General features: G+C 39.3%; 1 protein-coding gene across 1 annotated transcript in view; it reads left to right on the forward strand.

Annotated features, from left to right (window-relative positions):
• col27a1a (collagen, type XXVII, alpha 1a) overlaps positions 1-25452 on the forward strand; it is a 63279-nt gene that overhangs the window by 31833 nt on the left and 5994 nt on the right. The window contains exons 18-50 of the mRNA XM_047806022.1: positions 681-734; positions 1747-1800; positions 1905-1958; positions 2161-2214; positions 2357-2401; positions 3383-3436; positions 3589-3633; positions 4419-4472; positions 4571-4624; positions 6848-6901; positions 7240-7293; positions 7431-7484; positions 8150-8194; positions 8440-8484; positions 9036-9089; positions 9303-9356; positions 9477-9530; positions 10328-10381; positions 10978-11031; positions 11758-11865; positions 12122-12175; positions 13820-13927; positions 18458-18511; positions 18625-18678; positions 18821-18877; positions 19042-19095; positions 19430-19483; positions 19654-19707; positions 19815-19868; positions 20460-20567; positions 20819-20926; positions 21904-22011; positions 24439-24492. Coding sequence (XP_047661978.1) covers positions 681-734; positions 1747-1800; positions 1905-1958; positions 2161-2214; positions 2357-2401; positions 3383-3436; positions 3589-3633; positions 4419-4472; positions 4571-4624; positions 6848-6901; positions 7240-7293; positions 7431-7484; positions 8150-8194; positions 8440-8484; positions 9036-9089; positions 9303-9356; positions 9477-9530; positions 10328-10381; positions 10978-11031; positions 11758-11865; positions 12122-12175; positions 13820-13927; positions 18458-18511; positions 18625-18678; positions 18821-18877; positions 19042-19095; positions 19430-19483; positions 19654-19707; positions 19815-19868; positions 20460-20567; positions 20819-20926; positions 21904-22011; positions 24439-24492 — 2019 coding nt within the window. The remainder of the gene's footprint in view (positions 1-680; positions 735-1746; positions 1801-1904; positions 1959-2160; positions 2215-2356; positions 2402-3382; positions 3437-3588; positions 3634-4418; positions 4473-4570; positions 4625-6847; positions 6902-7239; positions 7294-7430; positions 7485-8149; positions 8195-8439; positions 8485-9035; positions 9090-9302; positions 9357-9476; positions 9531-10327; positions 10382-10977; positions 11032-11757; positions 11866-12121; positions 12176-13819; positions 13928-18457; positions 18512-18624; positions 18679-18820; positions 18878-19041; positions 19096-19429; positions 19484-19653; positions 19708-19814; positions 19869-20459; positions 20568-20818; positions 20927-21903; positions 22012-24438; positions 24493-25452) is intronic.

Consider the following 25452-nt stretch of genomic DNA (forward strand, 5'->3'; position numbering starts at 1 on the left):
CTGCATTAATACTTTTTTAAGGTTTCTTGTGTTTTCATTTTACATACAGTAATGGGCATTTTTGTATTTATTTGCCAGAAACAAATAAATCTTAATAACTAAACGAGTTGTATACATTCTTTAGTTTTAAAGGTAGAAAAGAACACAGGTATCGGATCGGCTCGGTATCGGTCAATACTGGCAAACTCTGGTATCGGATCGGAAGAGAAAAAGTGGAATCGGTACATCCCTAATTTATACAGGCTACCTTTGACTAAGGGATTAATGAAAATTTCTGAGAAAAATATATAGATATATATATATATATAAATATATATTGCCTTGTATAATTATTCACACACACACATGAACTTAATTATTTTTACTTATGTAACCAACATCTTTTGTTCTTTAACCATTGTAAATGGATCCAAATAAAAATAACAAAGTCCTTTCAGTTTGAGGGTGTAATACCACAAAATGTTGAAAAGTTCAAGAAGGTTGAATCCTTATACAATGCATTGTACTACCACTTGAATAAAATATATAGAATTGGACATGTTATAAAATAATGTAAATGTAAGTTTAAATTTAAATAAGTAAATGTAACTTTAAATTACCATAGCTGTAGAAATAATAGTGCATATGGACTCTACTGTATGTGTGTACACATAGATTTTACTGTGTACATTTTGTTTCAGGGAATTCAGGGTATATCAGGGTTGCCAGGTCCTCGTGGAAAACCTGGCCCTCAGGTGAGATTTTTCTTTCTTATATTTATACAGGAAATCTTGTGATGCATCCTAATTCACCTACCATATGTCCTAAAAAATATCAGAGGCTACAATTAGAATGTCACAAATTGTAGTATATGTAGAAATGAGTATCCTAAAGCTACCCAAAATTCTGCTAAAGGGCCCTTGACCCCTGAAGGTTATTATTTACTCAGGGATGTGCATTCATATTGACCTGGCATTATGCCCATTCCAATGTAAATCCATTGGTTTCCATATTGCATTAATGTTGTTGTAACCTTGATTGCGAGACTATAAACGTTGTCATTTAGGAGTGCTATCACGCTACTGGTATCACGCTACAGATGTTGCTGCTGGAAAGCGTGCGTGTGATTTTGTGCACGATTGCACGCGCATATGAACGCATGTTCACGAACGGTGTGGTTATCGAGCTGCCGTTTATAAACACCGTTGCCCTTGGGTGTTTATTCACGCGAATGTTCACGCAAAAAATTGTTGTGCGACAGACAGGCCAAGAGATGCACTGGCAGCACTGCACAGCTAATTTAGCTAGTCAGATAGAGACTAACTTTACTGTTATTTGCACTTGCTGACAACAAACTTAAAGAGAACACATGTTTACCTGATTGCTGTTCTCGCATTTCACTCTCATTTTGTTTCTTTTTTCTGTTTTCATACCCGGATGGATCGCTCCGCTTCATATTGTCATCTACACAGTAAACATTAATACAAGCTGTAAAATGATGCAGGGGGAGGCGGGGCCTTGCGTAATATGCGGGGCCCTACACAACTTGCGTAGTAAGCGTTTAGGGCCGATCGGCTCTGATCATGGGAATGGTAAATTACATTATATAGTACAGATTATAAGGACTAACAAAAAAGAAAAGCTGAATGTGATTAAGTATAGTGTGTAGCTAGGCAACAACGCTTTCTTCCATATGATGACATGTTAGTAAGTCCCAGTACTTGCACTTTTTCTACACACTCAAGTGTATGTACTTATGTCTCTCAGGGTAAACAAGGAGAGAAAGGGCCTGAAGGGGTCCCTGGCCCTCCTGGTCCTGAGGTAAAATTTAAATCATTATGAAAACATATAAATGAAATAATACTCATTTATTCATTTTGATGTACCTCTTTGTTCAGAAGGAGTATTAATGTAATTGCTTTCAGGGTTTCCCTGGTGACATTGGACCACCTGGACAAAATGGGCCTGAGGGACAAAAGGTGTGCATCTGTAGTTGCACTTGCTCACACAGTGGTCCAAAACACATTTTTATATTTTTGAAAACTTTGTCAGTTTAAACACTGATATTTAAAAGACACTTTAACTATATAAAAATACCACAACACACAATGCCTACAGCTATGGCAATTTAAATGTTTGTCAGGCCAGTGAATCTGCTGTGTGTATGTATTTGCCCCACAGGGTGTCCCTGGAATGAGGGGGTTACCAGGACCTCGCGGAGTTGCAGGACGAGAGGTGTGTGAGCATGTGTGTATGTGCGAGAGAAATATATTTATATATAAGTGTGTGTATATATTATTACATATATACCGAGAAAGTATCCCACTTACTGCAATATATAAACATAATGATTAGTTTCTTTGTATTTCGTTACAAGGGAGATGAGGGTCCACTTGGACTACCTGGACCGACAGGACTGGAGGTGATCATCCCATTTCTAACTTCTTAATCTAAATAAGTAACAGCCTAATTAATTGCTGTGTGTAAATCATAAGGTGTGTGTTGGCTGCTGGCCTTTGCCTGGCTGAAGTCCTCTTTGAGGTCATTATACTGAACTGGGATGTTGTGCTGTGGGAGTGTATTGGGGATTTCTATGGTGGTGGATCTAGCATAGGCTCAGGTTTGTATACGCAATTATCACGGCAATACTGGGACTGAAATCTGCCCATCCAGCCTTGACAGCTGTGGGTTGTGGAGCTGGGAGTGGTAAGCCAAAATGGACACCAGCAGACATATGCTCACAATGGAGCACCCAAATCCACAGGATGAAAGGTTGTGTGAGCCAGGTAATAGTGATATCCCCAATCAGATGCCCGTCGATAGCTCGAATTCACAAAGGCTGGGGCAGCGAGTCCAGGGATATGTTGAGCTGGTTGACAGAGAGTTTTCATCAATGAGTTTACCCATTTTCACTAGAGTAAATAAGTGCTGTGAAGACAAAATCAGTGTTTAAGTTTTGCAATACTATGAAAGAATGCTGTGACAGTGACTTGGAATGATTCGCCATATGCGAGCTAGTGTACTCACTTGCAGTTATTCTGGTCAGATACTTGGTCTGTTGAGGGTACTGTGAGAGAAAGCTGCTTATGATGCAAGTTTTGTGAGCATTTCTGCTTTCAAGCCCCTTCATGACAACCCCTTCAGTGCCACTTTGTTCCAGCCACTCCCCATGGTGATGGTCTGGAACTTGAACGCATAATCTATGACTTTGCATACTCCTTGAGAAAACGTAAGGAATCGCTCGATTCAGCTCTTTTCCCAATTGGGTATGATTGAAGACAGGTTTTTAAATGGAATATACACACAAAAACAAAACAAAAAAAATGCCAGAAAGAATTGCTATTAAAATCTCTTTCAAAATGTAAATAATGAGAGAATTTACAAAATACTTTTTTCTTCCTAGGGTCTTATGGGCAAAACCGGTTTTCCTGGAAAGGTCGGACCTGAAGGAGTTAAGGTTAGAGTTCAAATCATCAGTACACACACACACTCACACACACACTCACACACTCACTCACACACACACACACACACACACACATATACATGCACCAAGGCCACAAATGTACAAGGCCACAAATATACATCCTGGCTTGTTTGCTGTTTCAGGGGGAACAAGGAGACACAGGGAAGGCTGGTCCAGTGGGAGAGCGAGTGAGTGTTATATGATAAATGAAATTAGTTTTACACACTGAAAAATATTTAGGGCAAAAACATATATGCTGCTGCAATTTTTTAATAGCAGAACAAAAAACCTGATGCCTGATGCAACATGGACACAGTGTAGACTTAAAGACATTGTGATGGGACACAGTTTTAAACTTATTACTGTATGTATACAGATAACTGGCAAGAGAATGTTGTCAGTCTGCTTTTGCATATGTGAGGGTAATTATCATCAAATCTTCTGCCATCATTAAATGCATTTTAGGCACTTATAGCTTGCCTGAAATATGAATATTTCATGGAGACATTCATGTACTTTTCAAGTCCACAATCCAGTTCAGCTCAAAGGTGGGGTTAAGATCAGGTTTCTGTGCAAGCAACTTTAGTTGTTCAACTCCAGCCTTGGCAAACAGTATATTCATAAATTTTAAGTTGAGTTTAAAATACTTATTCATGTATAAATACACACTGTATTCATGTATATCATTCATGCATGTTATTGTCCATGATAAATTTTACCTGAACAGATTTTCAGTATTGTTTCAATACAAGTACAAGAAAACAATTTCTTTTAGTGGGGCATAATTTGGAAGACTTAAAAAATTTAGTCTGTGGAAATTATGTAATTCCTGCACCATTTGAAAATGGAAAGTTATATGCAGATTGCAGGATTGAAAATGTTGAATAATATGCTTATTAAGTGATTCTTATACTCTTTCACTGCTATGATATTTATCTTTTGATTATGTGTGTGTGCGTGTGTTTACATGTAGGGTTTGGTTGGATTTGTGGGACCAGTAGGGGAACCTGGTCTAGCAGGAGAAAAGGTGAGCTTCAAAACTCAGAGCTAATTTCCTGAGTACTTTCTCCAGAGTATTTTTAACATGGCTTTATAAGAAAATATCGGTGTATGTGTTTTTTCCAGGGTGATCGAGGACAGACAGGATTGCCAGGACCACCAGGTGAAAAAGGATCTACTGTAAGTTTGCATTAAGATGACACATCATTACTAACAAATACCTAGACACACACTAAACATACAGACACATATTGTTGGTGAAAGTTGTGAATTTCACTGCACTGGGAAATATTTACAGTGTATGCATATAAATTTAAGCAGTCATACTTTAGACTTTAGCATTTATAGAGTTGAGTTTACATGTGGAATTGTTAAGTAAGTTGATCAGCCACTTCTGATTATGCTCCCATGCAGAGAAACCTAAAATCGGCACAGACACATAACTGTGTGGGAAAAAATAAAAAATAGAAGCCTGAACATATTTGTTAAAGCAGAGAGATTCTTGCTGCCACCTAAAATCAATTTCAACCATGTTAATCATTTAATCATTTAATTCAAAGTAACTCTAATATGTGCACTGTTTAGATTTTGATTGCAGTAATGTTGATTGAATGAAATTTCCAGTATTGTACATTACTTCATATTTCTAATTACAATAAAGTAAAGTGAAATAGACAATGTAATATTGGTTGTATCTAATACTCTCTGAGGTTGAATTTGACTGTTTCAGAATCATGAAATTTTGATAAAATGTCATTCTCCATAAAACATGGCTTCACACCATGTAGTTATATGATCCATTATATAATCTTCTATCTGTTTTAGCTGTAATTACCACAGTATAATAGAGCAGATCCAGCTTAGTTCCTGTTAGTTGGTTCTATAAAGTATGCCAATAAGCAATCAGCACAGTATAGTGGAGGAGCTTGCAGAATGTCACTTTACAAAATTGTACTTTCCACTTAAAATAACTATATTACAGACATCAATAACCGATTTACAATGCTGGCCCAAAGTTTACTACAGTGTTAGATTCAGGATATAGTAATAACTATCGTTTCCACACATTTTTTTCTCCATAATAATCTAAATTAGACTACTTAGACTTCATTTCATTCTTTTCCACGAGACCCAACAAAAATTAGGGCAGTTTTTTCTTTCCAGATCAGGCAATGAGATACTGTATAAAGCCTGTAGAACAAAGAGAGTTTATGCTGATTAACATGAGCATTTTGGATATGCTCACTCAGCATTTACTAAAGTTCAGTCAGGACCACTTCGTAAATGAAGGTTAGCAAGCATGCAGTTAGTGTTGGCGGAATGGTTCTGTTCTGGGAGAATCAGAACCGAAATTGCACGAGGTGCGAATTTTTTTTACGTGAAGAATTTAATCGGCGCTGGCGACAGGTTCTGGCTGGAGGAGTCGGGGAGGGAGGAGGGTGTTGGATCGCAGCAGCGGCGATGCGTAGGTGCGCTCGAAGGCGTGGATTTAAAGGAGGGAAATTTCGGAAGTCGTGCTGGATTGGTGCGCCTTGTGGACAGCTGATTAGCAGCTGATGCAGCTTACTGGTCTGGTCTGCCTGAACTAACGCGATGCTTGATTTGAATGAATCAGTACAATGTTTCAGAACTGCTGTGATTAAAATATTTGGATAAATTAAGCCAAATAAGTTAACAAGTTGGGGGGCACGGTGGCTTAGTGGTTAGCACGTTTGCCTCACACCTCCAGGGTTGGGGGTTCGATTCCCGCCTCCGCCTTGTGTGTGTGGAGTTTGCATTTTCTCCCCGTGCCTCGGGGGTTTCCTCTGCATACTCCGGTTTCCTGACCCCGGTCCAAAGACATGCATGGTAGGTTGATTGGCATCTCTGGAATATTGTCCGTAGTGTGTGATTGCGTGAGTGAATGAGAGTGTGTGTGACCTGCGATGTGTTGGCACTCCGTCCAGGGTGTATCCTGCCTTGATGCCCGATGACGCCTGAGATCGGGGTAGTTCGGATAAGCGGTAGAAAATGAATGAAAGAATGAAGTTAACAAGTTAAATACCTGTAGGATCAGGCAGGATGGATCCCATTTTCTGCAGGAGTAATTGGTCAAGACTGTCAGGGAGCAGATGGAAGTGGGATTAAATAAAATATCCTTGCTCACAGATGTGATATTTATTCTTGTTATTAATTGGGAATATGGAAACTAGATAACTATTATTGTTAGTTTAATTATACTTATATACTTGTTTATCTAAACTATGTATTCAACAAGCTAGCAACTCTTATCTGCTCAGCAGGAAGTATGTATATATGTAAGTTCCTGTATTATTTTTGTCCATTGTGTTCAGAAATGATTATTTTGTTTGCACCTCAGATCTTTTATAGTATGAATAATTATGTGCATACTGTTTGTCCTAGGGCCATCCAGGGGCTCCTGGAGAAGCTGGACCTCCTGGACCACCAGGTTCACCAGTAAGTCCTAGAGAAATATTTTAGAAACTTGCACCTCCACAAACTTGAATCCTATTCATAATACAATACATTACATTGTGTACAGTAAGGGTATGTTTTATTTTAAGGTGCTGTTTGATTCTTAGAACTGCCAGAATCTCTAAGCTAATGAAACACTAGAATATTAGCACTAGCAGTTCATGTATAAAAATAAATCTCTCCCATTTCTTACTTTTGCTTATATAACCAATTAGCTGTTTACCATAAATTCACATATAATAGACAACTAAGGACAGCTGTTAGATATGTATGTGTGTGCATATGCTTGTCAGATAAACCCTTATCACTTTGACATTTAGGGTGCTCGTGGATCACAAGGCCCTGCTGGCACTCGAGGTGATAAGGGAAGACGGGTAAGTTATATCGGTGTGTCTCTGTATAAAGACTTACTTTCCAAGCTAACAAACACACACATGATCACTAACGCCATTAAATGGAATGTAAGAGTACCCTGATCTAATTAAGATAATGGATGACAACATGTGTTTAGGGCCCACGAGGGTTGGATGGTCTGATTGGCGAGGCTGGCACTGAGGGCAAAAAGGTAAGACCTTAAAAAGATCAAAGGTCGTGACCAAGTATTTTTGTACTTTTTGTACATTTTGTACTATGTTACATGACTACTCACATACAGCAATATTGCTCGTTTAAAAGATTTAAGGTTAAATTATGAAAGCAAGCATGAGTGAAACAAGTATTTGTGCACGAGAGCTTTATCTACTGTAATTTGTGAGCAGAAATAATCCTTCATGGCTTTATTAAGGCAGGCTATAGCTATTATTATTATTATTTACTGTTTGTTTTATAGTGGAACTGAACACACAATGGAATCTAAAGGCCTGAGACCACAATGAAAATCTGGACATTTCATTTAAAACTGAAAAAAATGTTCAGTGTCTCAGTATTCAAGAAGAAAAAGAAAAGAAAAAACACTGTGACACTGTGATGGATCTGGTCTAGCATGGATTGACAGGGTTTATACAAAGTTACACAAAATAGAAGGACTTTCAATACTAATCTCAGTCTTTTGGACTTCACTATATGTATCAAAGCAAGGAAAGTGAGAAAAAAGTAATTATTTGAATGTGCTTTACTCAGAATACTATAGTTGTTATCCTAAGAACATTAATGTAATTGATTATTTTGTTTAAAAGCATTTAGTTTTACTGGTCATTACAGTTTTACTTGTTCTGTCATGTCCTGTCCTAGGGTCCTGTTGGTCCTCCTGGAAAGGTCGGGTTTCCTGGAGAGCAGGTAAAAGCTGCACAGCAGCATGATCATTTTATATACGCTATATTATACAATTAGATACTTCAACTGCTTTCTCTGTAGTTTTTTCTATATATATATATATATATATATATATATATATATATATATATATATATATATATATATATATATATTTTTTAACTTTTATTTTTTACTTCTGTAAAATGTAAGCGACCATTGTTTAAAAACTTTAAGTATATAAATTCTATATTGTAAAATGTCTGCAGGGGAAGATCGGCGATCCGGGAGAGACGGGGCCGAAAGGATTTCCGGTGTGTTCCTTCACATTAATTTATTGACAGCTATTTCAGCAGATATTAACAGCAAAATCATTTTTCAGTTACAGTGTTTAAACATCATCCTGTTACTGTTCACTAAAACGGAGTCCAAAAAATAGTGAAAAAAGTGAAAAAAGCCAATCGTAAAATATAATGTACTGGTTAATGGGCTGTTAGACAATAAGACAATAATTAACACCGTCAACACATGTATGTGGACATCTGACCATGACACCTATAAGTTGGTCTTTTCCAAATTTTGTAGCATGCAATTGTCTAGAATGTCTTTGTATGTTGTAGCATTAATATTTCCCTTCACTAGAACTAATGCACTCAAACATTTCCACCATGACAATGCCTCTGCACATACAGTATAGTCAGCTAAAATCAGCAACAAGTAGACACATTCTATGTGGGTATAGAAACATTAGCTAAATAAAAAAACAAAAGACAAACAATGATAAAAATGTTGTGTACCTCAAATATTGTAATATTATGAAATATATTATTGGTACATTGCTAAGTTACTCTATATGTCTCCACAGGGAATCTCGGGTTCTTCAGGAGCTCCAGGAGAAAAAGGGATTGCAGGAGAGCCAGTGAGTGAAATCAGAACTAAATTAAACCTTAGAGATCCTTTTGTCTCACTTATTTACTTCACATTTATTCACTGAAAAATGCACAGTTTAATGTTTAATACTATTAGGCACAATTTTAATCCTCTTAGCTTGGTAACTGCTGACATGTACTGTATGTGTCGGCATGAGTGTGTGTGAAACTATTTTATGATCAAATATTTATTTTTTACTTAGGGACCCCCTGGGATACCAGGAACAATAGGGCCTCTTGGGAACATTGGACCAAAGGTAAATTTCCATAAAATATTCATGTACTCTAGTGTTCCCCATTAGTTTGATGCATTGCATTTAAGACTAAAATAGTGAGCAAATTAATTCTCATTGTCTCTCACTGCCCCTCTTCCTCAGGGTCCACCAGGAAAAGTGGGAGACATGGGAGCCTCTGGCGAACCAGGAGAAAAGGTAGAATGATCAATATCTATCTTCTGATAAAAAAAAAACAGACCGACCAGCATAAAATAGTTAATGACAACAAATAGAGTTAATATTTTAGTTAGTATTTAGGCCATCCTTAAAAATATTTTGGTTTGCAGTAACAGTAAAAAAAAAAAAGGGTCGGTAGGTAGGTCTATAATTTTTTTCAGGTTTCAGTGTAAAAAAAAGGTACAATTTTGGTGATGGTGATTACGTAGGTATGAATTTAAACAAATTAGCATATTGTGACGTCACTGACTGTGTCTTCAACCCGTGCCTTCGGGCGCATCATTGCAAACCATTTTGATGCTGGGCACAGTTTTTCCAGAACTTCGTGCCAAGTTAAAGCGGTGCCGCGCTGTTGTAATGAATTTTTTAGATGTATTATGGTGCCTGAACTCGTATGACTTTGAACGGTGACCGCGAACATTTTGTTTACTGCAGCCGCAGCCATCATTACCAAGCGCGAACCATTGACTCTGACAGTGAATGAGAGTATGAGACGAAGCGAACGCACAGGCCATAGTGTGACATCTGTTAACCAATAGTGTAAACATAGATGACGTCACAGATTTTTATTTAAAAGAAAGAACGTAGTCTTCGTTTGTATGTAGGCCTAGACAATTTATATATTTACAATACTTACTATAATATAATTAATGTTATTTTATTGTTTTGTATTAGTTGTTTGAAGAGTAAAAAAAAATTGGTCGGTCTTAACGCAAGAAATTTCAGAAACTTTGTCATTTGTTATTTCAGAAATTTTGTCATTTGTTATGCTCTAGGGCACGGCTGGAGTCGAAGGGAATGCTGGAGCTCCAGGCCTCATTGGAACCAGGGTGTGTGATCTTTGTTTATACATACAATGGTGTCCAGTAATCCGAGACCACATTCAAATTGTTACTTTGATTGAAAACTGGAAATAGACAATTCTAAAGCAAAAAAGGAAGTATTCAATATTCAAGATGTTGCAGGATTTCAAGGTCTCTTTTTAACTGGAAGAACATTTGTTAAAATTTAACATGTTTATTCCTTAAAAAAGAAGTAAAGTTTGTGAGTCTTCCATTAAAAGATGTGTTTAGATAACATGCTGATGGATTTAAAGCTAACATGGGTCACCAGCTTTCTTTTATACATACACATCATTTCAGCTTGAGTACACTAATGCAAAATAATTAATGCAAAAAGAGGACATACTAAATAGTCAGAAACTTAAAAATATTCAAATCATTACTCACTGTGTTTTTGTAATGAAAAACCTTGTGAAACAATTACATTTTCACTTGTGGTCTCAGAATTTTGGACCCCGCTGTACATGGATTTTATACATGTGAGAGCATTTTTTGATAATTAATAATTTAGATAATTATATTGTATGTATTTATATATCTATGTATGTATGTATGTATGTATGTATGTATGACTGTGTGTTTAGGGAGAGCCAGGTTTAGAGGGTGAACATGGTCCTGCTGGTCCTGATGGTGCAAAGGTACATTACTTTCCTGACTATCAATTATACATATGGACAATGACTGCAATGCCATCAGCACATTTTAATAGTTTTAAGGTGCACTCACTTACATTGTGATTGATTTGGCCAGTCAAAAACCTTCCACTTGTTTTGAAGACCTTTGTTGAGTTGGTAGTGTGCTTTGGGTTGTTCATCAGTAAATATTATTGAATTTGTAGAAGCACCTCAGCTACAAAATCACTTGCTATTCTCTCATAGACAGCTCTCTTGTCTTCATGGTCGTTTATCCTTTTTAACAACAACAAAAAAAATGCTGTCTTCACAGGTGCACAGGGCACAAACAAATAGCAGACATTTAGAGCTATTAATTGTTTAAAAACATCAGTCTAATAGGGCACACACTGGTTACAAGAAATGACTGTCAGTCACATTATCCAGTATTTTTGCTTGGGTGAAATCAAACAAAGGTGCCATGTTGTAAGTTTAACATGTAAATATCATATAAATGCTGAAATGCTCATATATCATTTCATATTCATCATTTGATCTCAAACCCAAGTGTACAGCAAGCACTAAACAAATTATTTGCTGTTCCAATAGATGACTTTCTTCTTATAGATGAAAATTCCCGGAGTTTTTCTCCTAATCTCTGTCCCCAGAAGAGTATGTACTGTATACTGTCTTAGTATAGATTCTGTAATTTGTATTAGAATATTGTTAGCATTGCATTTATTTATTAAACAGGGAGAAAAGGGTGACATGGGGCCAGAGGGTGAAACTGGTGTGAGGGGTGAACCAGGGATCAAAGGCAAAGAGGGATCACCAGGTGATCCTGGACTCACTGGAGTCAGAGTGAGTATCCATTCATGTGAAAGATGCTGTTTGCAAAAGCTTACAAGTATTGAAGGAAATTTCACAGTAAAATAAAAAAAAAGTACAAAAGTGAAAAATAAATTACAATTTACAAATTAATAAATAGTAAAGTACAGTCCTAAAAGCAAGTCATTAAATTTTAAGAGGGCACAAATGCAGAAAATAACTAGTAACAATTATGTTCTGTCAATTAAAATTAACTATATATATTTATGTGTGTGTATTTTGTGTTCAGGGTCCTGAAGGGAAGACAGGGAAAATGGGTGAGATGGGAAAGCCTGGCCTCAAGGTTAGTGTAATGTTTCAGAACTCAGACCCATGTGCATGATTAAAACAATATCCTTGCTTAATAACAGAACATAACAAACTAAGCAATACATGAAACATAACTACCAAAGAGATGCATGAATACTCAAAACATGGTTGAAAACAAAAAACAACCTGGAAGACCGAACGTGACAGACAATAACTTGACAAAGACAAACACAAAAGGGCAGGTATAAATAAGGCAACATATTAGGGATAATTATGAACAGGTGACATGATCACATGACACCAAACAAGGATTAGCAATCCACCTGCCAGCATCCCCTCTAGTGGATTAGCAGTGAATTGTTCCAGTAGTTCCATCCATATCCCCCCTCTAAGGGATGGATCTCGCACGCTTTAACTTACCCCAAAAGGTCCCAAAGAGGGGTAGCAGATAGCAAGGCTCAGGGTGTATATAAATCATAGCCAAGCGATTTAGCATCATCCCAGATTAAACAAAAGGCCCGAGTGAAATCCATGGTCAAGCCTACACTAAAAAATAATTTTTTTTCCATCCAAGCCTAGGGAATGAGTGGCTGGGAGGGAGGGAAGCGTCCACCGCATGGGCTGCTAAATGGAATCTCGCAAAACCACCTCAAGTGGTACGATGTCCTTGGCTTGAACAAAGGCTTGATTAGGCTTCCATTAGGCTCAGATAAAAAAATGGTGGGGTACCTCCCATGAAACATGGTGCTGAGCGGTGTCCAAAGTGGGACCAAAAGTGGAGTGGCATCCTCGGCTGGAACAGAAGCCAAAAAACTACCCAGAGGTATCAGGGCAGGGAATTCCACATTGGGCAAAAACCACCCACAGACAATATTGTTGGATGTCCTCAGTGATACTCCAGGGCAGTAGCCAGTTCAAGTCTAGACATAAACTCACTGGCTAATCCTGCTGGGTCTACTAAAGGTCAAGTTATTCTGACACATTTAGGATCCCATGGGCAGGACTGAAAGCATGTCCTTGTTTAATAACAGAAAATAACAAACGAAACAAATCATGAAGCATGACAACCAAAGCAATCCATGAATACTCAAAACATGGTCAAAAACAAAACACAACTTGAGACCAAAGGTGCCAGTAGACAATAGATCAACAGACATGAAAAGGTACAGTATGTATAAATAAGGCAACACATTATGGATAATTACCAACAGGTGACATAACACATGACTTAATCGCATGGCATTAAACATGACTACCAAAGCGATGCACTATTCAAAACATGGTTGAAAACAAAAAACACCTGGCAGACCAAACCTGAAGGACAATAAATCGACAAAGACAAAAACAACAGGGCAGGTATAAGTAAGGCAACACATTTGTGGTGTTCAGTGGGCTTGAGGTCACAAATCATTGGCAAACCAGGTCTTTATGGATCTTGCCATGTGTACAGAAGCATTGTTATACCAGCGCCGGGTTTCTAGGAGACTTTTTATATAATCAGGTGACTCTTTATAGCAGCAGTTTTTTGGGAAGATACACACAGGGGTGTTACAGTATACTCAGGCATCCACACACTTTTGGTCCTAACCCTAAACCCACTTTTTTGTTTACATTTGTTACGATTTGTTGGTTCTTTATGAATTATTCTAATGTATTTGACTATATCTGTTTCTTTTAGGGAGCAAAGGGAAACATGGGACACCTGGGTGAGACAGGAACAGCAGGGAAACCTGGACCGGTTGGAACCATTGGACCAAAAGGCTCAAGAGGAACTACTGGACCTGTGGTACGATAAAAGGACTAATAAACAATTTATTTCTGTCAAATGGCACTTTCTCAACCCTGCTAAAATGAACAATGAACAATTGAATGAAGCATGCTTATAAAGTTTTGCTTTTTAGAAAAGTGCAGAGAGAAGTTAATCACTATTTTATCTCCTGTCCAAAAGTATGATAAATAAACACAGAGGACCAAGTGCTCTTAATAATTGAAAGTAACAAAAAATAAGACTGAGGCGAGTTTTGACTACTTGCAGGTTCAATTATATTTCCAGTTTTTTTAAGGACATTTAAATCATGCTCACGCTAGTAATACTGCCAAGCATTGTCAGCTTGCTGTCTTATGACTTCTTCAATACCTCTTTGCCATTGTAATTCTGTGTATTGAACTTGCTTTCTCCAACCATCCATCCATCCATCCATCCATCCATCTTCTACCTTCTACCGCTTATCCGGAGCCGGGTCGTGGAGGCAGCAGTCTAAGCAGGGACGCCCAGACTTCCCTCTCCCCAGACACTTTTTCCAGCTCTTCTGGGGGAATACAGAGGCGTTCCCAGGCCAGCCGAAAGACATAGTCCCTCCAGCGTGTTCTAGGTCTTCCTCGGGGCCTCCTCCCGGTTGGACATGGCCAGAACACCTCCCCAGGGAGGCGTCCAGGAGGCATCTGGAACAGATGCCTGAGCCACCTGAGCTGACTCCTCTCGATGTGGAGGAGCAGCGGCTCTACTCTGAGCTCCTCCCGAGTGACCGAGCTCCTCACCCTATATGTAAGGGAGCGCCCAGCCAAACTGCAGAGGAAACTCATTTCGTCCGCCTGTATCTGGGATATTGTCCTTTCGGTCATGACCCAAAGCTCATGACCATAGATGAAGGTACGAACGTAGATCAACTGGTAAATAGATAGCTTCACCTTGCGGCTAAGCTCTTTCTTCACCACAACAGACCGGTATATCGACCGCATCACTGCAGAAGATATACCGATCCGCCTGTCGATCTCCCGCTCCATCCTTCCCTCACTCGTGAACAAGACCTCAAGATACTTAAACTCCTCCACTTGAGGCAGTAGCTCTTCACCAACCTGAAGGGGGCAAGCCACCCTTTTCCGGCTGAGAACCATGGCCTCAGACTTGGTCCTGATTTGAGGAAGCCAACAGGACAACATCATCTGCAAAAAGCAGAGACGAAATCCCATGGTCTCCAAACCGGACTCCCTCCGAAATCTTGCCCATATAAATAATGAACAGGACCGGTGACAAAGGGCAGCCCTGCCAGAGTCCAACATGCAACGGGAACAAGTCTGACTTACTGCTGGCAATGCGAACTAAATTCCTGCTCCGGTCATATAGGGACCGGACAGCCCTTAGCAGAGGGCTCCAGACCCCATACTCCCAGAGCACCCCCCACAGGTCACCACGAGGGACACAGTCAAATGCCTTCTCCAAATCCACAAAGCACATGTGGACTGGTTGGGAAAACTCCCATGAACCCTCCAGCAACCTGGCGAGGGTATAGAGATGGTCCAGTGACTGGGATGAAACCCACATTGTTCCTCCTGAATCCGAGGTTCAACTATTGGCAGAATTCTCCTCTCCAGTACCCTGGCATAGACTTTTCCGGGGAGGCTGAGGAGTGTGATCCCCTGTAGTTTCAACACACCCTCCGGTCACCCTTCTTAAACAGAGGGACCACCACCCCAGTCGGCCAGTCTAGAGGCACTGTCCCTAGCAGCCATGTGATGTTGCAAAGACGTGTCAACCAAGACAGCCCCACAACATCCAGAGATTTGAGGTACTCAGGGCGGATCTCATCCACCCCCGGTGCCTTGCCACTGAGGAGCTTACCTCTACCTCAAGAGGTAAGAACTAGCTCAGTGACCTCAGCTTGGGGGATCGACGAGTCCACAACTGAGCCCTCGGCCTCTGCTTCCTCAGTGGAAGACATGTCGGTGGGGTTGAGGAGAACCTCGAAGTACTCCTTCCACCATCTGAGGATGTCCCCAGTCGAAGTCAGCAGATTCCCACTCCCACTGTAAACAGTGTGAGTAGGGCACTGCTTCCCCCTCTTGAGGCGCCGGACGATTTGCCAGAATTTCTTCGAGGCCGGCCGATAGTCCTGCTCCATGGCCTCACCGAACTTCTTCCCAGACCCGAGTTTTTGCCTCCTCAACCACGCGGACTGCAGCTCGCTTGGCCCTCCGGTACCTATCAGCTGCGACTGGCACAGAAGTCCAATAACAGAACACCACTCGGGTTCAGGTCGGGGGGCCGCTCCTTCCAATCACACCCCTCCAGGTGTCACTGTTGCTGCCCACGTGGGTGTTGAAGTCCCCTAGTAGAACGACGGAGTCCCCGGTTGGAGCACTTTCCAGCACCCCTTTCAGAGACGCCAAGAAGGTCGGGTACTCTACACTGCCATTTGGCCCGTAAGCACAAATAACAGTGAGAGATCTATGCTCGACCCGAAGGCGCATGGAAACGACCCTCTCGTTCACCGGGGTAAACTCCAACTCATGGCTGCGAGCTGGGGTGCTATGCCCAACTATCGCTAGTCGGTATCTCTCAACCTCCCGCACCAGCTCAGGCTCCCTCCCCCCCAGCGAGGTGACATTCCAAGTCCCTAGAGCCATATTCCGTGTCTGGGGATTGGGTCGCTGAGGCCCCCGCCTTCAACTGCCACCCAATCCACATTGCACCAGCCCCTTACAGTTCCTCCTGCAGGTGGTGGGCCCACAGGAGATTGGCCCCACGTCGTTCCTTTGGGCTGAGCCCGGCCGGGGTCTGTGGGGTAAGACCCGGCCACCGGCGCTCGCATGCGAGCCCCAACCTTGCTTTGTTTTTCCTCATAAGGTGTTTTGAACCGCTCTTTATCTGGCCTGTCACCCAGGACCTGTTTGCCTTGGGAGACCCTACCAGGGGCAGAAAGCCCCAGACAACATAGCTCCTACGATCATTCAGGCACGCAAACCCCTCCACCCCAATAAGGTGGCGTTTCAAGGAGGGGAACTTGCTTTCTTTTTATTGATAATCCCTGTTTGGATTCTGATTTTGGGTCGTGTGTCTCGCTGTTCCTCATATACATATAAACTTTGTATGCGGTTTGCCATAGCCTCTGCATCCTGCATTTGGATTTTTTTCTTGTGTTTTCTTAAATAAACTCTGCAAATGGATTGTACTCCCTCAGTGTCAATGGATTTGTTACAGAATACTTTGCCAAATATGAATCCAGCAGAAGTATCATAAGTGCAAGCTGTCGCCATACTAACAACAGTGAGGTACTAACAGTGCTATGGACTGCCAGTGAGCACTTGGTCAAAGTTTATCCACCGATTGAATGGCACTCCCAGAGAAATTTGACAGATCAGTAGAAAAGTATTGGGGATTACTCACTGGTAAAGCACTAGAGTGGGCTACAGCAGGATGGGTACAGTGATGCACAGGTTTTGTGGCTCTTATAGTGGTTCCCAAAACCACTTCAGCATGAACCATGCCACAGGTGCTCCCTAACATTTTATTCAGAGGATGACCACACTAGTGCAGTTCATGTTCTGGTGGACCACACTTGTCACAGTTGTCAAAGATTTCATTTGTTCTTACTCTGTGTCTGAGCATCTGCAGGCTGACTGATGGAGACGTCCCAATCCTGAATATAAACCAGGTCAGATTGTCTGGCTATCCTCATAAATCTTCCAAATACCAAGAAAACTCAGTACCAGGAATATCAGCCCTTTCAAGATCATCCAGCAAATTAACCCTGTCACCTGTCACCTACAGCTCCCAGCCAGTTATCATTACTCCCTGCCTTCCATGCATTGCTTAAAACCCAGCACCTCCTCCACTGTTGGAAACTGAGGGGGCATTATCTGCTTATCTATGGCAAGAATTCCTGGACTCACGAAGGAGGATGGGGCAGCTTCAATATCTGGTGCATTGGGAGGGTTATGGATCTGAGGAGCAGTTGTGGGTAAATGCTGGCAACATCCTTTACCTCTCTCTAACCGCCGACTTACACAGAAAACACCCTGATCGACAAGAACTAAGACCTTCTGGATGGCCCAGGAGAACACCTAGAGGTGTTTTTCAGGGGGCAGGGCACATGTATAAGGACTCCAGTTGCTCCTCTCCCACTTCCCTGTTAGAGAGAGCCCTACCCCTTGTTATGACCACTTTTAGGTTCCACTATCATTTCCTTTTTTCTAGGACATTTAAACCATGCTCATGGTAGTATAACTGCACAATATTGTCAGTTTTCTAATTTCCCAAGCCTTTGTTATCTCCTTGCCATTCTAAATATGTGTATCAACTTTGATTTCTGTTTATTATTTTTTCCCTGTTTGGTTTCTGTCTTAGAATTGTTTGCCTCGCTGCTTTTGTTCTCTCCTTGAGGAATAATTAGGATTATAGTGAAATTTCATTATGATTTAATCCCAATTTTCATTTTTTTCACTTGTGTACACCTGTCAGTTAAGGCAAGTGGATAACAATGTAATGTTATCAATTTTCTTCAGAATATTCAACAAATAGTATTCAATTCTTCTGTAGGGTGCTCCAGGACGGATGGGACAACAGGGAGATCCAGGTCTAGCAGGGTATGAGGTGAGGATTATAAAAGATTCTTATACTCACCTGTTGCACCTGATAATTTCACACTTTTAAAGGAGAATATAGAGAAGCAGTATACTGGACTTTCAGACATTTTCTCTCTATAGGGTCACCAGGGGCCTCAGGGTCCTATAGGGCCTACAGGACCAAAAGGTGTAAAGGTAAAATCCTTTTTGTGGGAATCTGTGTCTTTTGTATTATCACCAATGTTCAAATTTACTATAACAAGATGTATAATTATACCACTAAATTTAAACTACAACACTCACAGATCTCATCTGATATAAGTTTGTTGTTGTTTAGGGTGAACAGGGAGATGATGGGAAAATAACAGGTCCTCCTGGTCCTTCTGGACTTCAAGTGTGTTCATCTTTTTGTCTCTCACACTCTTTTTTTCTTCTTCAATTTATTCTGTCTTCAGTATTCAGTAAATATGAATAAATATGTGTGTGTGTGTGCGTGTGTGTGCGTGTGTGTGTGTGTGTGTGTGTGTGTGTGCGCGCGTGTGCGCGCGTGTGCGCTAGGGGCGCATTGGTGACCGAGGTGACAGAGGGGAACCAGGAGATCCTGGATACCTAGTGAGTGGATTTGACCTTTGGCCCCTTTGACCCTCAGAACTGTCATACCTAATATGCACATATATATAAAAGCATTGCAAATATTTGAAACTTAAATTGAGATAAAAAAAACAGCCTTCCATCCTGACACTGTGCTGATACATGTGTCTACTTCCAAAAGTGAAAAAAGAGATTGGAGACTTTAACATCACTATGGTGTAATACTAAATTAGCCTATAGCTAAATACTTTCTCATTTTTATATTTTATTTGTTAAACTGACATAAACAAAATATAAATCAAAGCATTATGGGAACTCTGTCTGTGATATTCACTTGGGATGATTTGATGCCCAGGGTCAGCCAGGGGTAGATGGAGTTCGAGGCAAAGTTGGTGCACCTGGATTACCTGTAAGCAAATGAACACACCCACACCCACACACACACACACACATATACACACACACACACACACACACACACACACACACACACACACACACACACACACACACACACACAAAGACACACACAAAACCAGACCCTCCCCGCTCAGGTGTGGTGATTTTTTTATATTTTAGGGTCACCCTGGACCTCCTGGAAAACAAGGCCCCAAAGGATCAAAAGGGGAGCAGGTATGGGATCTAAACCTGTGTGGAAATAATGTGCCACACTCAATTACCGTGTGACAGATGTGACAGTATTAGTTTTTTACCATCTCTTCCTTTTTCTTTTCCTAAAGGGTCAAAAGGGTAAACAGGGTCAACAAGGAGAACGTGGAAGTAGAGGATCACCAGTAAGAACAGTATATGTTTTCTTCCTTACTGTAATCATCATTGTTTTTGTCAAACAAAAACAATGTATAATTGCCTGAAAACTGAAGCCCCTTTTACAATAAAGGAGATGATTTTGAATCTTTCAGTCAAAAACAGTGTCAGCTGTGTTAACTCATCTGTCATCATTTCTTGGAAATTACAGTTGATATTTGTGGTGTAGGTAGACGATTTTACTCAAGAAAAATTGCAGGACTGTCAAACAAACATACTGTTTATAAAATAATTTATTTTAACCTTTTCTTCCACTTCCTTGAAATGATTCTATTTTATTCTATTGTCTTGTACTGTTTAATTAGCACATTTGGTTCATGATCATGTCAATATTAAAACTTGTGTGTGGAATATTAAGTGTTTTCTGGAAGTTTGAATTTTGGCAAGGTTTTATATAGGTATTATAAATCTCCTGGTGGTCCAGCGGCAGGATCCCACGCTGTCATTGCCACAGCCTGTGTTCGTATATACATATACATATATACACATACATCTCTCTCTCTCTCTCTCTCTCTCTCTCTCTCTCTCTCTCTCTCTCTCTCTCTCTCTCTCTCTAAAAGGGTGTGGTTGGCTTGCCAGGTCCAAGGGGTGTGATTGGTCGAGAGGGCCAGGAGGGCATTTCTGGTGTTGATGGCATTCCAGGGAAGGATGGAACTAAAGGAATACCAGTGGGCCTAGTTTCTTCATTCTTTTTTTCACTGTTAAATAATATGTGTTTGATATCTATCAAATGTTGTGTCTTTAATAAAACATTTTGGAATTTTAAAAAATACAATACAATGCATATACAGTGTACTACTATCCAGCATAATACACCATGTATGTGTGTTAAGCATGACTAAAAATGACTTCTGCAACATTGAGCATCTTCCCACTCCCATTTTCTCTCTTGGTTTCCTCTTTATCTCTCTTTTTTCAGGGTGACCAAGGAGATGATGGAGAGTATGGACTTCCAGGGAAATCAGGAGCAAGGGGGAAAATTGGTGTTCCAGGTTTACCAGGAGATCAGGGTTCATTTGGGCTAAAGGTAAAAAAAATGCACAAGCTGAACATCGAGGTTTTTTTTACTTTTCTTATTGGAGAGACAATCTATGGAAGAGTTGCCAAAATAGATACAAAGATACAAGTAGATACAAGTTTTTCACATGGCAAAATCTCTCAAAGTTTATTCAGAATTATGAGTAGAAAGAAAACTGGCTGACAACTGGTTTGAACTGGTTTTAGTTAGCATAAAAACCTAGTAGCATAAAACAACCCTTCACATACTCTCCCTGAGCTTGGGGTTTATTCTCTCTTTCAAAGATAAGCATTGCAGGCTGATTGGTGTCTCTAAATTGCCTGTATTGTCTGTAGTCTGTGCATATGTGTGTGTGTGTGTGTGTGTGTGTGTGTGTGTGTGTGTGTGTGTGAGTGTGTGAGTGTGTGAGTGTGTGAGTGTGTGAGTGTGTGAGTGTGTGAGTGAGTGAGTGAGTGAGAGAGAGAGAGAGACTGTGGAGTGCTGTGTGAGTGAGTGTGACTGTGGAGTGCTGTGTGAGTGAGTGTGACTGTGGAGTGCTGTGGGATTCCCAGGTTTCCAGTGACCCTGCTACAGAAAATGTATGCCAGGGAGTTATGTAATGGAGTTATTGCCAAGGTTAACATTTATTTTTATATTATGGATTTGTTATATGTTTGTAATTCTCACAGTATTTAACCAGACCTTTTAATTGAATTCACATTTGCCTAATTTTGAGCACATTGTATGAGCACATTTTACTGCCTTAACTGTCGTTATGTTGCATCTTACTGCTATATATTCAGCAATTGATTATTGATTAGGATGATTATTTTAGCTCGCTGGTGAATAATATCATGCAACTGAAATACAGCATATCTTTATGCTAGCACAGCTTGATCTTGATGTGTTTTGATCATTACTGATTTCAGAAAATGAGAAAATTTGCTTAATATTGGTTATATTAGTGAATGAAAATGAATGACAATAATCTACTTAATAATTGCCAGGGTGAACGAGGTCTCCCAGGTCATCCTGGGCCTTCAGGGAAAAGAGGATTTAAAGGAGGAATGGGACTGCCAGGAGCTCAGGGGGATCCAGGGCCCAAAGGGCAACCAGTGAGTAACATATACACTTGTACAAGAGCCACAAAAATGGTTGTGTTGTTTTTTCTACATTGTTTAATATTATGTATATTTTTAATCAAAAGTCAAATCCCTTGGGAATTAAAGAATTCCGTTTTTTTTAGTACTATGCACTGTTTGCTATTATCTACCATGGTTTTTACAACAAACATGAGATACATACAATTACATCTGTTTAGTCAATTACATCTGTTTAGAGACCTACTAAATATAGATTCAAATATGGATACATTTAATGTCACAAAATTATATTATTGGTACATCTATTTGGATGCTTTGGATGAACACTTTCAGTTCTGATAATGAATAATTATTGATTAATACTAATTTCTTTTTCAAATACATTTTTGATTTCCCAGTGCTTCTACTGTTGCTTGAAGATGTATTCTAAAAATATATAGAGTTGTATTTTCAATGATTCATGCACATCTGCTTGCAATTAAAATTTAGAGCAGTGAAATGTTTTAGCATTTGAGAATTAAGAATGTAAAGTAAACCTTTCTTAAGATTTAAATGATTGAGATGACAAAGTTTGGAGTAAGTGTTCCAATTTCTTTTATTATTTATTTAATAATTATGATAAGAAATTAGCATGCCTAAATGTTATTAATTATTAGATGTGGCACGGTTCACAAAACCCACAGTTCGGTTCGTATCATGGTTTTAGGGTCACGGTTTTCGGTTCTGTACGGTTCTTGTTATTTTTTCTTTTAATCTTCAACACTACAGAAATTTCCTTCAGCATTTGATATATAGCTTATTAGCTGAATTATCCACAATTTAGGATACAGTATTAACATTTTTGTAATGTAATCATGCATTAACTGAATTTGACTTGACTTTAAGCACATTATTGGGACCATCTCTGAGTAAAAGCTAGGTGAGATTTTGATAAAGCAAGAGAAAAGACATTGCTTTTCGTTTATTTGGCAAAAAAAAAAGGAGAATGTGTATTGTTATCTCTACAGGAACTTGTGTCTTTTTAGCACACAAAGACTGAAATTAAACTGTCAACTTCAGTGTAGCTCTTACACAAAAAAAAAAATAAAGAAAAAGAGAACTTTTCCTTTTAAACAAGTCAAAACATTTTAAACATAAATATATAATATTTATTATTATAAATATAAAAATGTAATAACATAATATAATGAGGCTATAACAATAGCAAAGGCCATAATCATAAAGTGAAGCATAAGTTTAACATCTTAACTCAACTGTCATATTAGAAGTGTTTCCATTAGCATATTGAATGCATTTTGCACAATGCTTGCACACAGTCGCAGTTCTATCTACTGAAAGTAGATAGTACTTAGATAGTAGATAGTAGATAGTAAGTAGCATGAAATCCAAAATGTTCCCACACACCGGATTTGAACGACGCGGGCGCATCTGCCAACTCTGTGCAGTTTTTATTATCTCCTCCACTTGCCATTTCTGCAGCACTCCTTACTCAACTTTTACTGTCTATACTGTATGTATGTTCACGCGAAACTATCTGAGGTGAAACTGAGCACGGGGCTACATTGTGCGTGCGTCGAACCGTGCGACGCACACACGAACCGAACTGAGACAAGCGGACCAAATGGTTCGGGTGTTTTTTTCATGTACCGTGCCAACCCTATTAATTATTGTTATTTTTATTAATTAATTGCATTATGCTTATTCATTTTGAAATGTATGTAGAATATTCAATATGTATATCTTTTTTTGAAATAGAACATGGTCTGATTTTGGACATTCCTTTAACTCACATACTGTTTATAGGACTAAGTAATTCAAAATGAGATTTTGGAATTAATGCTATTGGGTTTCCAGCTGCACAGTATCCGGTGCTCTCACTGCCTTATTCAGTTCTCAAGCTTGTAACCAACCAGCCACTAGCAGTAAATGTCAGTGCACTCTCAGTGCCAGTCCCAAGCCCGGACTAAAATAGGAGGGTTGTGTCAGGAAGAGCCTTGGCATAAAACTAGTGCCAAATTGAATATGAGTATCCACTGTGATGACCAAGGGGGGAAAAAAGAAATGCTACTGAAAATAATTTATTATATTAAACTCTTGTAATGAACTTCTTCTTGAATAGCTACAGGTTCAAGTAGTTTTTTTTCTTAAAATAGCATCCCCTTCAGATTTTTTGTGATATTTTTTGTGAGTATTCCCACCCTATTTTATAGGTTTGGTTGTCTTTAACATATTGGTATTTGGAGATAAAAACAGACATATTGAGGACAGATTTTAAGTCATATGTACAGTTTTAAAGTGAATCAGTAAAGATTTGCTCTTAAAATGCTTGCACAGTTAACATACAGTATTAGAATAAGTGCTAGCATGTTCTATCACTGTTATATTCATCCTCTTAGTACTACTATATGCACATTTACTGTTTTAATTTCTTTTTTTAAGGGAGATTTCGGAGAGCCTGGATTTCCAGGGATACTCGGAATATTTGGTCCAAAGGTAAGACAGAAACCTTTTTTGTTGTCCTTGGTTTTCATTTATAAACACAAATTTGGCAAATGGCAAATGTGCAATTGGAATTATGAAATAAATGATGTTTGGGAAAAAGACCACACCTGAAGCCTGACCTTACTCCTAGTTAACATCCAAACAATTCTGCTTCTAGTTTCCACCCCATCACACACTCCTCTCTTTCCTAAGATTTAATGTATACTCAAGACTCTTCAGTGGTGAGTCTGGCTGTCTCATGCAAAACATAAGCCATCCAGACTTAAGGTCTCAGAGGTTTTCCCTCTATTACAGTTCAGTATATACAATTCCAATGGTGAACATGGATGTACAAGAGTGTACATATATTATCTAACCTTCCAGGCTAAAGCTCCAGTCTATTGCCCAGTTCCATATTTAGGTTATATGGAAAAAAATTGGTTAGGCTTAATATAGTATCTAATTTTATTGGTATAATATACACAGTTTTATAAATGTCACAAGCTAACAAGTGAAGTGCAGTGTAACACTACAGTGTTACCTACAGTGTAAGACCTGCTGCCTAAGGTACCCCATTTAAACAAAGAAACAAAATGTTCAATTTCACATTATCTTGTCTTGTCTTGGCTTAAAGTGGATTATATCTTTCTCTGGTGGAGCAAGGTCAACCATACCTACATTTTTTGAAAGTAAAAATACAAAGAATTATAAAGTAGTAGAAATTAGAGGCTTGGGTTGAATCATTTTTACTCTAGATTGTATATTGACACAGCCTATTGCTGACAGTTATTACTAGAGATTGCTCTCCCTAGAGGTTTTATGTGCTTTGAGGCTATTAAAACAATTTTACCTTTAGTCAAATCTCACCTCAGCCGGTGTTTATAGTGCTGCAGGTAGTGCAATTCAGAGGCATGTGCTATAATTAGAGTACTGAACACATCAGACCACTGTGAAGTGCATTACGTTTAAACA

Source organism: Tachysurus fulvidraco, chromosome 21 (assembly GCF_022655615.1).
Source record: "Tachysurus fulvidraco isolate hzauxx_2018 chromosome 21, HZAU_PFXX_2.0, whole genome shotgun sequence".
NCBI lineage: Eukaryota > Metazoa > Chordata > Actinopteri > Siluriformes > Bagridae > Tachysurus > Tachysurus fulvidraco.